The sequence below is a fragment of the Sparus aurata genome, chromosome 24 (genome assembly GCF_900880675.1).
Source record: "Sparus aurata chromosome 24, fSpaAur1.1, whole genome shotgun sequence".
Lineage (NCBI taxonomy): Eukaryota > Metazoa > Chordata > Actinopteri > Spariformes > Sparidae > Sparus > Sparus aurata.
In genome coordinates this window covers 6,060,241-6,073,715 of record NC_044210.1, presented here as the reverse complement: position 1 = coordinate 6,073,715, position 13,475 = coordinate 6,060,241, and the positions used below count along the sequence as shown (strand labels likewise).

General features: G+C 41.8%; 1 protein-coding gene across 4 annotated transcripts in view; it reads left to right on the top strand.

The window, feature by feature from the left end:
- LOC115577155 (interleukin-1 receptor accessory protein-like 1) overlaps positions 1-9,525 on the top strand; it is a 290,011-nt gene extending 280,486 nt beyond the window's left edge. For 2 of the 4 annotated variants that reach the window (XM_030410011.1, XM_030410012.1), the window contains 3 exons: positions 1,398-1,568; positions 4,848-4,892; positions 8,190-8,917. In XM_030410011.1, coding sequence (XP_030265871.1) covers positions 1,398-1,568; positions 4,848-4,892; positions 8,190-8,917 — 944 coding nt within the window. Of the gene's footprint in view, positions 1-1,397; positions 1,569-4,847; positions 4,893-8,189 lie in introns of all 4 variants that reach the window. The other 2 variants (XM_030410010.1, XM_030410013.1) reach the window with 2 other exon arrangements.
- The last annotated feature ends 3,950 nt before the right edge of the window (positions 9,526-13,475 follow it).

Here is a 13,475-nt window from a genome sequence, read left to right as displayed (position 1 = left end):
TGTTTGCTGCTCTGGTTCCGACCCCGGAGCCTCCATGTTGTTATTTTATATTCCTAAGTCGAGCCTGCTTTGTTGGCTTCCCAAAGCACAGCGACTTTCCAAAAACAATATAAGCAATTTTGTTCCTTCCTCTCAGTTTGGGCTGGCAGTCTCATATGTGCTGGTAGGCAGCATGTGAATACATTTGACAAGAACAGAATCTGACCTATCTAACAGTGACTGACTTGTCACCGGTCTCTGGTTGATCTCTATCTAAATGCTAAACAAAGGCAACTGGACTTGAGGTTCTTGAAGACGTTTCACTTCTCATCAGAGAGGCTTCTCCAGTTCTAATGGACAAGTGGGGAGTATCCTAATTGCCAAAGACCACAGTAACATGGAATAAGGAAGACATCTCAGTGAACCTCTCTCACACCAAACAGGAAAAAATAAGAAGTTGACCCTGAAGTGAAATGACTGCGCACGTCTCCAGTAAAATGAAGTGGCAACGTCCAAAGTATGTCCAGTTCAAGGGCCGCATTCCTCTAATTGATGAAGTGGTTTGCAGCTTGAACATTAGAGTTGAGCTGTTACTGAAGGAGCCAGGAGCTCTTACCTCCTTCCTGTAGTGCAGTCAGGGGCCCTGGGATACCACACTTCCATGTCTCCCACCCTCCGTACTCATTGTGCAGAAGTGCTCCAGCTTGAGAAGAAAACATTAAAGTCTTCCCTCACTTCTAGCTTTTCGTCTCTGCACTCAGCCCTTTCAAATTCGTCATCAATCAGCGCTTTCATGTGGGTGATGGAGCCATGCCATGTGTTCGGCCTAGCGGGCAGTGTTGGGCATTTAGCTCAGGCTGGAGTTTAATTTGTTTTGCCCGCAGTAGGCAAAGTAGCTATCAAGGTAACATTATTCGTCAGTGGGGACGGAGCTGTAATGAAAAGCACTCAGATGGGCAGAGGTGCCCAGAGGTCAGTGTAATGGAAGCGTCCTGTCTCAATGAAGTCTCTCCCAGTGAGTGAACAGCTCTCTGTGCACCTGTATGAAAATAGATTGTGAGCATCTGGGGTGTAGCAGCACATAACCTTGCTGAGCAAAGCAGGAAAGGTTATGTTCAAATCATGAAACATGTACGCATTTAATTGAAGCAAAGTGGTTTGGGGAGCTTTTTAATGCCACATAAGAAGTGATGCAGTTATTAAAGCGAACAGAGTTTTTCTTTCTATCATTTTGCTGAGATCGAGGCTTTATTTTCTCCCTCTGCCCCTGCTTGATAGCAGGGGGTATAAAACTAAAGGGTTTGAAGGATCTGAGGACAGTTAAGGCTCTGCGAACAGTCCTTGCTGATGTGCCTGGTGGATAACAGGAGATAATATTTTACCCACCTCTGTGTCGATCTCCCTCTCTCCACCTGCAGATAACAAGGACTACGACGCTTACCTGTCCTACACCAAAGTGGACCCGGACCAGTGGAGCCAGGAGACCCGAGAGGAGGAGCGCTTTGCCTTGGAGATCCTCCCCGACGTGCTCGAGAAGCATTATGGGTATAAACTCTTCATACCAGACAGGGACTTGATCCCCACAGGAAGTAAGCTCTCTCTCTCACGGCGATGTCACGTTGTGTCGAATGTTGTGTCGCTTGTGGTCTTGCTCGTGTTGTCAGTGCAGTGGTGACATGCCTTGTTTTGTGGGGTTTTTTTTCTGTTTTTGCATTTGTGTTGTGGCGTGACTAGACCCGTAAGACCATCATCGTTTTAATCTGATCATTACGAAGCAAGCTTTTCTCTAACTGCTGGATGAACAGAAGTGGATCAGTTTGATAAAAGGTGGCAATTAGGGCTTCTTCACTTGACATTTTTGTAGGGAAAAAAAGAAACAACAAAATTAGAGGGTAGGTTTTTAAATAAAGCTGCTGATAGCAGTCTCCATTGATTTTTACCTGCTTGTTAGCAGCATATTATTAAGGGGGAGAAGTTGCAATTATGTCACATGGCGACAGTTATCACATCACCACAAGAAACATCCTAAGACAGTTGTGAACAAACAGTTGCTTTTTTTCCTAAAAGCAGTGATTCCGAACCATAGGTATTGTATCCCAGGGGGTACTTTTGCGATTAGGAAGCACACACACAACTATCATTATTTGCTGGATAACAATAGGCTGTACAATCAAGGCACACTGCTGTCTTGTCCCCAGTTCGTTTTTTAGTCGTCTTCCTCAGGTAAAGCCTGGCAACAGGATAGCAGTGTATGGATATTTTTAACCCCTGTGGTGGTATTATACTCACCAGGGGGTATTTGGAAAGATTGCGCAGGAGCCTAACTAATACAAAAAAAATGAAATGACAAATTATTAAAAAAAGTTATAATTTAAGTCAGCAGTAACTCCTGAACACCATGTGTTGTAAGTGAGAGTGGGTGAAAACTAGTTAGCAAGGCAGCAGACAGGTTGAAACAGCTAAAGTAATAAAAGTTAACGAAAAGTAATGGATGAGCAGTTGAAATAACTTTGCAAAAACTAAGCAATTAGGATTGCAAAAAAATAAATGTATGTTAATGATTGTAACAAAGAGCTAAATGTATTGGGTAAACAGCTAAAGCCGTTAGCTAAATGTAACACCAAAAAAGAGTTTAGATTGTTGGCTAAAAGCAACAACAGACAGTTGAAACGGTACGCTAAAAGTTTCAAACTAGCCTGAACGATTTTGAATTGTTAGCTAAAAGTAACAACAAATAGTTGAAATTGTAAGCCAATGGTTTCAAAATAGCCTAAACAGTTGAAATTGTTGGCTAAAGCAGTGGCGAAAAGTAATGAATAACTGCCACTAAAAGCTTCAGCTGTGCAAATGGTAGTTTGAACAAAAAAATACCCAAACAATGACATCTTAACTGTATGAAATAACATGGTAACAAGATCCTCTTTCATGTAATTAATAGAGTTGATCAACATCCAATTAAAATGAAAAGATATGGAACATAACAAGGGATTTTTATGAGGGCTGTAGGGTTTCTTCTGATCAGAAAAGGTTGGGAACCACTGCTGAAAGCACCTCCAAACAATGATTCCACTTCTATGAAACCTGCCATCCATGTGACTATTCAAGGAACCTTTAGGTCATAATAATAATAGTTTGGGTCATTGTATCATCCCAGTGTTCTTAGCAGCACCTCTGAGGAACCCCTGAAGTTCAGATTGTGCACATGCTTTGCAGGGAGGCCGTATATTAAGAAACAGGGTTACAGAGCAACTGATTAGATTGAACAATGTTTTAATGAATCCAATACTAAAAAAAAATGAAACATCGCTGACTAATTTAATATAATCACCTGACAAAAAGAGTCAGATAGTTTTAAGGAGAGGACAATATAACAGAGGCTTAATTAATCTCTTAACAGATAGTAGTAATGAAAAAGTGGTATAATTACAGTCTGCACTTTCTAGAAGATTCATAGATAAATCGTACGTGGCTGAAAATAGCTTAATTGGGACAAATAACTTTAAAAATGTACTGTAGTGGGAATGTTGTACTTGAACAACAGCTATTTGACAGTAATAGACACAAGTTAGTTATCAGGTTGAGACTTTTCCTATTAAGCATTTGGTCACCTTAAAATAGAATATGGCACATTGCATTTCAGTATATTTTGCAGATAATAGCTTACCACTTTTTGAAAAACGTTTTCACCACAGGCTTTTGAAATTACATAATGTAATGTACAAACTGCTGGTTAATCTCTGCAGACATAAATGGGGGAATTATGAAAACCTATACATTATGATTTATAAGTACTAGCCAACTCGAAAAAGGTCTGCACTTATTAGTTGGTGCTTTATGTGCTCAAGTATTTAAAGTGCATTATCTGCACTATGTATGGCCAGTGGGAGGCGTAATAGCCTTTATTTCATATGCAGCATAATGAGCCAACCCTATTATTACAGTCCATGTTCCTGATCCAGCTCCATACTGCATGCTGCCATGTAGTGATGTCAGCTGCATAATCAGACAGCTCTTTATGCATGGACATTAACGCATGTTTTGCCACAGTATATATTTCTAATGGCGCGTCTCACATGCCCCGTGCTTATCTTTGATTAACCCATCACACGGATGAGTTTGATAATATCATTATGTTGTTAGCCTCCATTTGAATACTTGCATCTGCCTGTCTTCCCGCACATACCGCCATTACTAATTATGTTCCTCTTCAGTGGCATTGTGCCAAGGTTATAAACTGAATCTCTTGCTGTGATTATGTGCTCGATGCGGGGGGACTGTTGTAATATGGGAAAATGGCATAAAAATGCAAGGATTGAGGGGAATTTAAAGAGTGTCTGTCGCTATTCCAGCTCGGCAGCTTATTGCGACTATGTATAAACATTTAGTTCCCATTGGGAACGTATTAGCATCTCAACAGTCGATATAATAAAGCATAATCCGCAGCTGTAGATAAACACAGTTTGGCCATTTGGGGCTTCAGCATGTGTCAACAATCCTTCTCCTGAGCTGCTGATAAGTGTTATTCCGCAGTATGCTGGATTTATTTTAACTACTCACCACTCTGATAGATCTCTAGTGTGTGTTAAGTATTTTTTAATATACAGCAGCGACTGTATAACCTGGCTGAACTCCTGCCAACAAAAATAAAAGGATTTTCCTTGTCGTTTTTATGCTACATATCCCATATTAAACTGGAATAAACTGGTCAGCGCGATTACCGCCACACAATCGCCAGTGGAACATCAGTTGTACAAAACACAGTTTATGCCAGAGCCATGTCCCCATATTGACAGTTAACTGTTTTCTTTTTAAAAATGCTTCTCTGCAAACCTTCTGATCTTACTTTGAATGTAAATATCTATGTTTAGGTTTCACCAATGATCATTTCCAGGATGACACAAGACTACTTAGAGGTACTTCTTCCACAGATTTTTAACGCTCGTGTCAACACACACTGATTTTTCATAACAAAACACATTAATGTAGAAAGTTTTTTGGTAACACTTTATATGTATATGATTAAGAGTTCATAGTTTGTATGGCTTCATGAATTGTTACTAATGGTTTTATTAACGGTTGATAAGGCAACGGCCTGGGATTGCCTGGTTGTGACAAAACTCGCATTGATAAACTATTTATTCAATATTACTAAAGCCATTATTTACAACTTATAAAGCCTTTATAAAATTAAATGGTTTACCATCATTTCTTTCATTTTTACTTACATTTACATGAATTAAAGATTAGTTAAAGAGTTTTTTTGTGTTTTTCGATGTGTTTAGAAAATTAGATGCGTGAGGTTTACTGCATCAGAACTATTGAAACAGATTTTCAGTCCCAGATATAAATAGAAAAAAGTTTTGTGGTGTTTAAACTTTAAAGCTACATGATGTTCACCTAACTGGACATCAAATATTATAACTGCTTGCCATCCGGGATCTTTACTTTGTGTGAAATTCAGGTATGAGGCCTCATTCAGACCAAATCAGGCATTGCGGTGATTAACAACTCCCAAGAGAGGGTTTTCTCCCTCATGTGATAAGTTTACAGAGTATTCTTCCTCTCCTGCTGCTGGCGTCTCCTTTCAGCATGATGCTGTTTGAGGCACCAAGCAATGTAATCAAATTCTAAAACCTAGGAACAAGTTAGTATTATTGAAATCCCGTTTCTTCTCATCAAAGTCCATCAGTTTTGTCTAAGCGTATTCGCTTAGATGCCTGAAATAAGGTTAGTGGCTATTAGAAGCTTAAGAGATTTTTATGTTTTATCCAAACTTGTGAAGTTGTAAGCTTTTGTGTGACTAATACTAGACAGTCACTAACAAGTGGCTAAATGTGACTCCAGGGGTCATCCCACCAATAACATGGAAACTCATCTACTCACTAGTCAACTTGTAGACTGATCAATTCATAGATCATTCATACTGTTATTTGTGTACTGTGAAGTGTAGTCGAGTAGGAAGCTTAGCGGTGGTGACGTTGAAGTCATGTGACTACAATGTAGTGTGCTTATAGTCTAAAATAACACCTGATTTGATCCGAATGAGGCCTTAAGACAACGTATAGAAGTCATATCAAGACACAATCAGGTCACAAGAGGCATGAGTTGTGACAGACAGGGGAACAATGTGAATTTCATGATGATATATATCTGTAATGTGACGGCCGAGGAGAGTTGTAAACTGAAGATGCCAGCAGATCAGTTTGTAGAAAAGTTGATATGGTATGTGTAAAAGGTAAACGTTCATATGTGGGTTTAGAGGGCCAAAATTGGTCAAATGTGCTGCACTGTGAGCAGATTTCTGCTGCATGCAAGTCTGGAAGTCAGTATTTCCTCAGCTGGTAAATTACAACCTCGTTGTGAGTCGGCTGGTTACTGTTGAAAAACCAGAGATGAAATATGGAGGAAAGACGGCCGCAAGAGTTCTCATGGCTCGCATAAATGTCATTCTAGCTGCTTAGCTGAAAGAATTAACTCCGAATGCAACTTTAAATATCTAATAACCTGTGACGAATAGTGCTGAATACCAAAGTAATACTGGATAATATATGTGGTTAATTTTGCTTTTTTGACAAGACTTACATGCACAACGGCACTACCTGAAATTTAGACTTTTAATACAGTTCAGTTGGTAGGAAGTTGATATTTCTGGCAGTCCAGAATCACAGGCTAACAGTGATTTCCTGCCTCGATATAATTTAGCGTTGATTTTGTTTTTATGTTGGCAGGAATCAATTATTACACATGCAACACTTTGATTGTAAAGCCTGTGAGGTCCCTGAAAGGAGGAATGTAATCTATAAAGCTATAAAGTGTTACCAGAGCGCACCCCAAGAGGGCAGATTTACTTTCAGCTCAATCAATTCAAAACATAAAATGGGAACTACGACTCATTAGCTAATTATACAGTATCCGTTTATCCATTCCGGTTTGTTGTGTGCATGATCAGATAAAAGAAAAACTTGGGTGTTTTTTTTTTTTTTTTTGGCCTGATTGGTTTGACCTAAACCGAACAGGCTCCGAGCCCTCCAGGAGAGTCGTAGCTCCGGGGACACATTGTGATGAATTACAGCGTGAGGACCAATTACCAAACAGCAGAGACTGAGTTGTCATGTCGAAGCAAAGGGGCGACTTCAAATCCAGGTTTACTCTAATCAGGTCCCTCTCATAGCGGAAGCCTCAGGCTGAGCGTGACATGAAAGACTGAGTTCATTTTTATGGAGAGGAGGACGGCGCGGAGACGTGGCATTTGTGTTTGCTTGAAAAAAGACCCGCGCGAAATTATTCACACACACACACTCAACTTAAAGAGAGAGGGAGGAATGAAAATAGAAACACGAATCGTCTTCGCACATACACACGCAGACAAGAGGGGTCATAAGCTTCGATTGTGAAGCGAAGCCCAGTTAATCCCGTCTAGCTGCTGTTGAGGAGCCGCTCTGTCTTTGTCTCCGCTGAGAAAAGGCTAAAAGCAGTCATTACAGGCACCCACACTGACACCCAGGACAGGCTGTGGAAACACTTAATCACTTTCATTATTACGCAAGCAGCTGAGCCACTCATTAAGGATGCAAACACTACGCCGTATTCACTGTGAGCTCTCACTTATCCTCAGGTGTTAAAGATGCAGATTCAGGTTCACTCAGGTATCTCGTTTGGCTTTGAGTGTTTTTTGTTTAATGTCATCTTATAGTCAGACCCAAGTCGTCCCGGCCCTCTTGTTTTTGTCTATAATTCTGTCTAACTGTATCTTAGAATGAATTACTGAGTCAGAATAAATAATACACCTGTTTAATCTTCATTTTATGCATCGGTATCCTCACGCCAGACTGTGGGAGAAATGAGAGATGCTGTGGAGGTTAGAACTCATCCGATGTTTAATTTAAACGACTTCAGTCTTCAATCTTCCTTTAAAAAAAAAAATCTGAGTGTTTCCCTCTGAAATTAATTGGATTTGGTTGTTTGAAAGTTTGATGAAAGCGAGTAGTTTGGTAAGCAGTCGCTCTGAGGCCAAGAGAGTTCTTCAAACAGCTGCTATGGTACGTTTCATCATATTTCCATCACCCATTGGCTCCGTGTACTCTCCTGTACAATTAAAGTGATGGGAAGAGTAAATACAGTATAGGCAAGTAAGACAACATGCTTTCCATTTGAACTGCTATTTATGCAAAGTTATCTATCCGTCTCTCTATCTTTGTCTGTGTACTCAGCCTACATCGAGGACGTGGCGCGCTGTGTGGACCAGAGCAAGCGCCTCATCATCGTCATGACGCCCAGCTATGTCGTGCGGAGGGGGTGGAGCATTTTTGAGCTGGAGACGCGGCTGCGCAACATGCTGGTGACCGGCGAGATCAAGGTCATCCTGATCGAGTGCGCCGAGCTGCGCGGCATCATGAACTACCAGGAGGTGGAGGCCCTCAAACACACCATCAAGATGCTGACGGTCATCAAGTGGCGCGGGCCGTCCAGCAACAAGCTCAACTCCAAGTTCTGGAAGCAGCTCCTCTACGAGATGCCCTTCAAGCGCATGGAGCCCCTGAGCATCTCCCACGAGCAGGTGCTGGACGTCAGCGAGCAGGGCCCCTTCAGCGAGCTCCAGACCGTCTCGGCCATCTCCATGGCGGCAGCCACCTCCACCGCCATGGCGACGGCACACCCGGACTTGCGCTCGACCTTCCACAACTCTTGCCACACCCAGATGAGGCAGAAACACTATTACCGTAGCTACGACTACGACCTGCCTCCCGGCGGGACGCTCCCGCCGCTCTCCACACTAGGCAACCAGCACACCTACTGCAACATCCCCATGACGCTCATCAACGGACAGCGGCCGCAGTCCAAGTCGCCGCGTCAGCAGAGCCTCGAGGAGGCCCACGGCAACAACGCCATGCTGCCACTGCTGCCCAGAGAGACCAGTATATCCAGCGTCATCTGGTGACAGAGACGGTGCCGGGCGGGATAGACTGTGGAGCTACACGATGTCCGTCACAGGGAGGACTCACCACTGGCACTTGGACCCTGAATGCACCAGAGCCAGATGGACCTGAATGGCACTAAAGCTACTTGCTGCTGTTGAATTTGCACCAGGAAAACACCAGGGAGAGAGGGAGTGGGTGGGAAGGGGAGGGATGGAGGGGAGGGTGGGAGGATGGGGCGTCAAGACACACTGGACACATTAGTGATGGAGGTGGTGGCAGATATTCTTTAGTGTTTTCTTTTTTTTTTCTCTCTCTTTTTTTTTTTTTCTGGTCCAATAAGAGCTTTTATTGAAACTGAACAACAAAAAAAGAAGCAAGGAGAACTTTTGTATGCCTGTATAAACACTCACGTAACACAAAGCCAACACGTATGATCATTTACCCAGAGAGTCAAGGAATACAGGGTCCTGTACATACGTTTTTCTAATTCTTTGTAGCATCAGTGTTTGGGACTTGTTTATGTTTTAACATCAGTTGGGACTCTCTTTGTTTTTCTTTTGTTTTAGTTTGTACAAAAGTGAAGCAATGGCCTGTGAGATGTTTTGGATAAACCGTTGTTACCTTTATCATAATTTGTTGGCTGGTGTAGTTTATAAAGCTTTTGGGGTTTTTCAGGGGGCGGGCGGGCGGGGGTAAAAAAAAAAAATCTCAGTCTTAAGGAGTTGTGAGCAATTTGGTGTGGAGTTCCTTGTAAGGGTTGAGAATCTGGACTCGACCAGAATATGCAAAATATGGAGTCCAGGGAGCGGGGAGAACGATCGCGAGAAAAGTCGGATATGAAGAATATGGTGCTAGGCTTCACATCTCTCTGTTCCTTCTCACGATAACATTTACTTTGAAAAAAAAAAAAAAAGGCCTTGCTCTTTACCTTAACAGATGAATATATCACCGAAAAATTAATTATGTGTATTATTTTATGAAAAAAGAAAAGTCTATTTTTGTAACTGAGGGATATTTGCCGAGAGAAGTTATACCTATAAAGTTTCTGATGGAAGGAATTGGGTAAACATAATAAATAAAAAAAAAAAACAATGTTTTGTTATGTGGAACTGCACAGCTCACGAAAATCGATAGGTCATTCACTAAATGTCTTACCCTTATATTGCAAGAAAAAGTTTTTTGTGTTTTCATCATTAGGGAAAAAAAAAAAAGGAGTTTTGACATTTTCAAACACTGATTGCAGCTCAGCGGGCTCTCTCACATCGTCGCAGCGATTCACGGTTGATTTAAACGAGGATGGAGCTACGCTATCGATGATGTCAGTACCGGATGGATGAGCCTCGACTTCCAAGTGTCACCTGAAGCATTTACTGCACCTGGTTTTTCCCTCTGTAGGACCAAACAAGGCTGTCCAGGGCTAAACCATTATCTCTGTTATTCATTTCCTCTTAAATGACAGCTCTGTTATTTCTTTGCCGTCCCCTCTTGTCAAAAGAAATGATTTGTTGGCTCGGTTACGCTCCGTGAAATAGGGGCCCGCCGAACGCTGAGTCGGCCCCGGCTGCTCGGCACTGCTGGACGAAGGACTAGAGCGACTAGAATGACGAAGAGTTTCATTCCAAAATGAGTCTAGAAACATCTGAAAGAGTTTATGACCTCATGATCAACTTAAAATGTTCTGAATGTTTAGTTCTTGATATGTAAAAGTAATATTATAGCTGATGTAATCGATTATATTTTTTTGATCTACTGACCACTAATCGCCACAGGGTGTATTCTCCTCGAACCAATAGCCTTTTAGAATGAAACCCTTCCAAATGAGATGTAATTATTGCTTAAGAGTGACGAGAAAGGCAAATAATAGGATCCTGAAGTATATGTAACTGTACAATACTTAGAGCAAGTTAGACCAAAGCGAGCTACAGTGAACCATTCTCCATTCACAAACCGGTCTTTCTGTTTTCTTTCTTCTCTCTCTATTTCATCGTTAACGGTCCGAATTTCATCAAATCACATGAAACAAGAGCTATTCTCACATCTCCACTGAGACCTGTGAAGGCGGCCTGTGTACTCACTCCTCCTGCAGCTGTGCCATATTATTCATATTTTCCAAGAAAACTAACCTCATACTAAAAATACCTGCAGCGCCTCATAACGTAGGTGTTTCATTTAGTGCCATAAAATATGCAAAATGAGGAACCTTGTAAACAATAAATGAAGAATTGTCGTTTCCCCCCCTTTTATCTCGCATTGTTCAGTTATTGCTTTTTGATTTTTACTTTTTACACAGTATTTCAAACAGGCCTTGGTTATTTTTTCTTCAAAATTTGCATTTTGGAGGATCAATCAACCAACAGATTATCAGAGCCGGGCCTGTTTCTTTCCTTCTCAATCAAACCCCCCCCTTATAAGTAAGATATGGACTTTTGATCAAGAGCACCGTTTTTTTCCGAACAGAGGAGTTTGTTTGTGCTCTGCGACATGGCATTGTGTAAATATAATCAAGACAATAACGTGATTAAGATGAAGACAATCGAGCCATATTCATGAAACCAATGGTCATTATTCACAGGGCCTCTCAAAGTTAGAAATACTAAATCCTGACCGGAGGGTTAACGCGTCGAATCGATGAGATTTGGACAGGAGTTTGGCGTCAGCGCTTCCGCTTCAGGGAGGCTGTGTGAATACAAATGTTTGCATTTTCTGGGGCGATACACTTTTTGTTTTTTTGTTTTTTTGTTCGTTTCACGATGAATTGAACATTTCTGGCGACTTGGCTTTGATGACGAAGACGATGACGATGAATAACAATGACAATATATAGCACAGAATTATTCCAGGCACTTTCACGACTCTTGAGACGACGTCTCTCCTGTTTCTGATTTATTTTCTATTATGTATCTGCAATGTTCATTAAAAGAGATACTGTTATTATTAATAAAACCACATTTACGGTAATGTGATTCTTCAGTCGTGTGTGTGTGTGTGTGAGTGAGGAGAGAGAGAGAGAGAGTCGCTGTGTTTGTTAGCAGGGGAAAAAAAAAAAAAAACACCACCCGACTCACTTTGTTTATGGAGCGGCGGCATAGATTGCTGACGATGCCCGGATCCCTTTCTCCTGGCGGGGAGCCGAAGCGGGGCCCCAAAACGCCATAACTCTGCCTTCTCCCGTAAAAAACCTTGAAACAACAATCAATACATCTCCTTATTCCACTCAGAGACTGAATCAGCTGGGGCCTCATTTTAGAATAAGACTAAATCAGTGGAGTCGATGCACTGAAAAACACTTTAAACCACCCCCGCCGTGTCCTGATTGTTATTTGACCTTAGTGCACTGATGGCACACAAACAGCTGGCACAGATGGACTCCCGGAGCAGGAAATTGGTTTGGGTTTAGTATAAAAGATGCAGCCTTCAATTTAAAATGATCATGCAATTGTGAATACACTGCGAGGATTGTCGACGCGTTTCTAAAGACACAACCGAAGATATAGTGGCTCGGTCCATTGAAAAACTAAAGGCAAGTTTGCTCAGTTAAACTGTCACATCTAATAATGTCTGGAAGAAAACCGGATTGTTTTTTCCTCTAGCGTGCTCAGAGGCAGATAAACAATCCTTTTCTCTCTCCCCCACCCCCCCACCCCCCCGCTTCTGAACATTTGTGCCCATAGTGTAGCCATTTACTCATTTAGCTGTGATCAAAGCAACAACATCGGAGAGAAAAAAGGGAAAAACCAAAGTCGCAAGGGGAGTAATCTTAAAATACTGCCAGGCGGTGTTAATTAGCCTCAATTTGCTCCTCTTGAATGACGAGAGGCTGGCATCGGCTAAATTAGAAAACACCAATATATTACAGGTGGGTGTAGCACAAGTATACCAGCAGTCCTTGGCTCAGAAATTCCTTCCCTATATGTTCTTGTAATGTCTAACAGTGTAAATGATAGCAGCTCAGAAAACAGTCATAACGTGAACGGATGTTTGTTTTCAAGCACTCCAGCGTCTGAATGTCACTGTTGAGTTCTCTAGCTCAGAGCTGTTGCCAGTAAAAATCTGCATAATTTGGAAAAAATCTCACAGTAATTGTCAAGCAAGTGAAGGACTTATATTAATTTTGCAGAATCGGGTTCGCCCCCGAACGGCACTGCTGCTCACTAACTACGGATTTGTAGCTACTATTCAGCTTGACCATCGATCATGTTTCCCGCCGCAGCCCTGTTACAGCGACAAGATGCGAGATTTCAGGCATGACCGGCGAGACCGCTTTGAAATAAATTCTGCAGTCAAAGGAAATGGCACTGAATGCGGCTGCTTTCTGACACTTACAGCGACCCATAATATGTCACGATTACAGTGCTCACACATCCATGCGGCGGAGAGTCAACCGAATGGCGCCACGCTGACGTCAGTTCGTGTGTGCTGCTCCTGTTGCAGTTTGTGAGGAAATGTTTGACATTTTGGGAAACATGCTGACTTACTTAGATTTTCTGCTTCGATCAGTGCCACTCTCATGTCTGTCTGCAAGTGCTTAGCTTAGCTTAGTTTAGTTCACTGTGGTTACTCTGAGTCCATAATCGAATT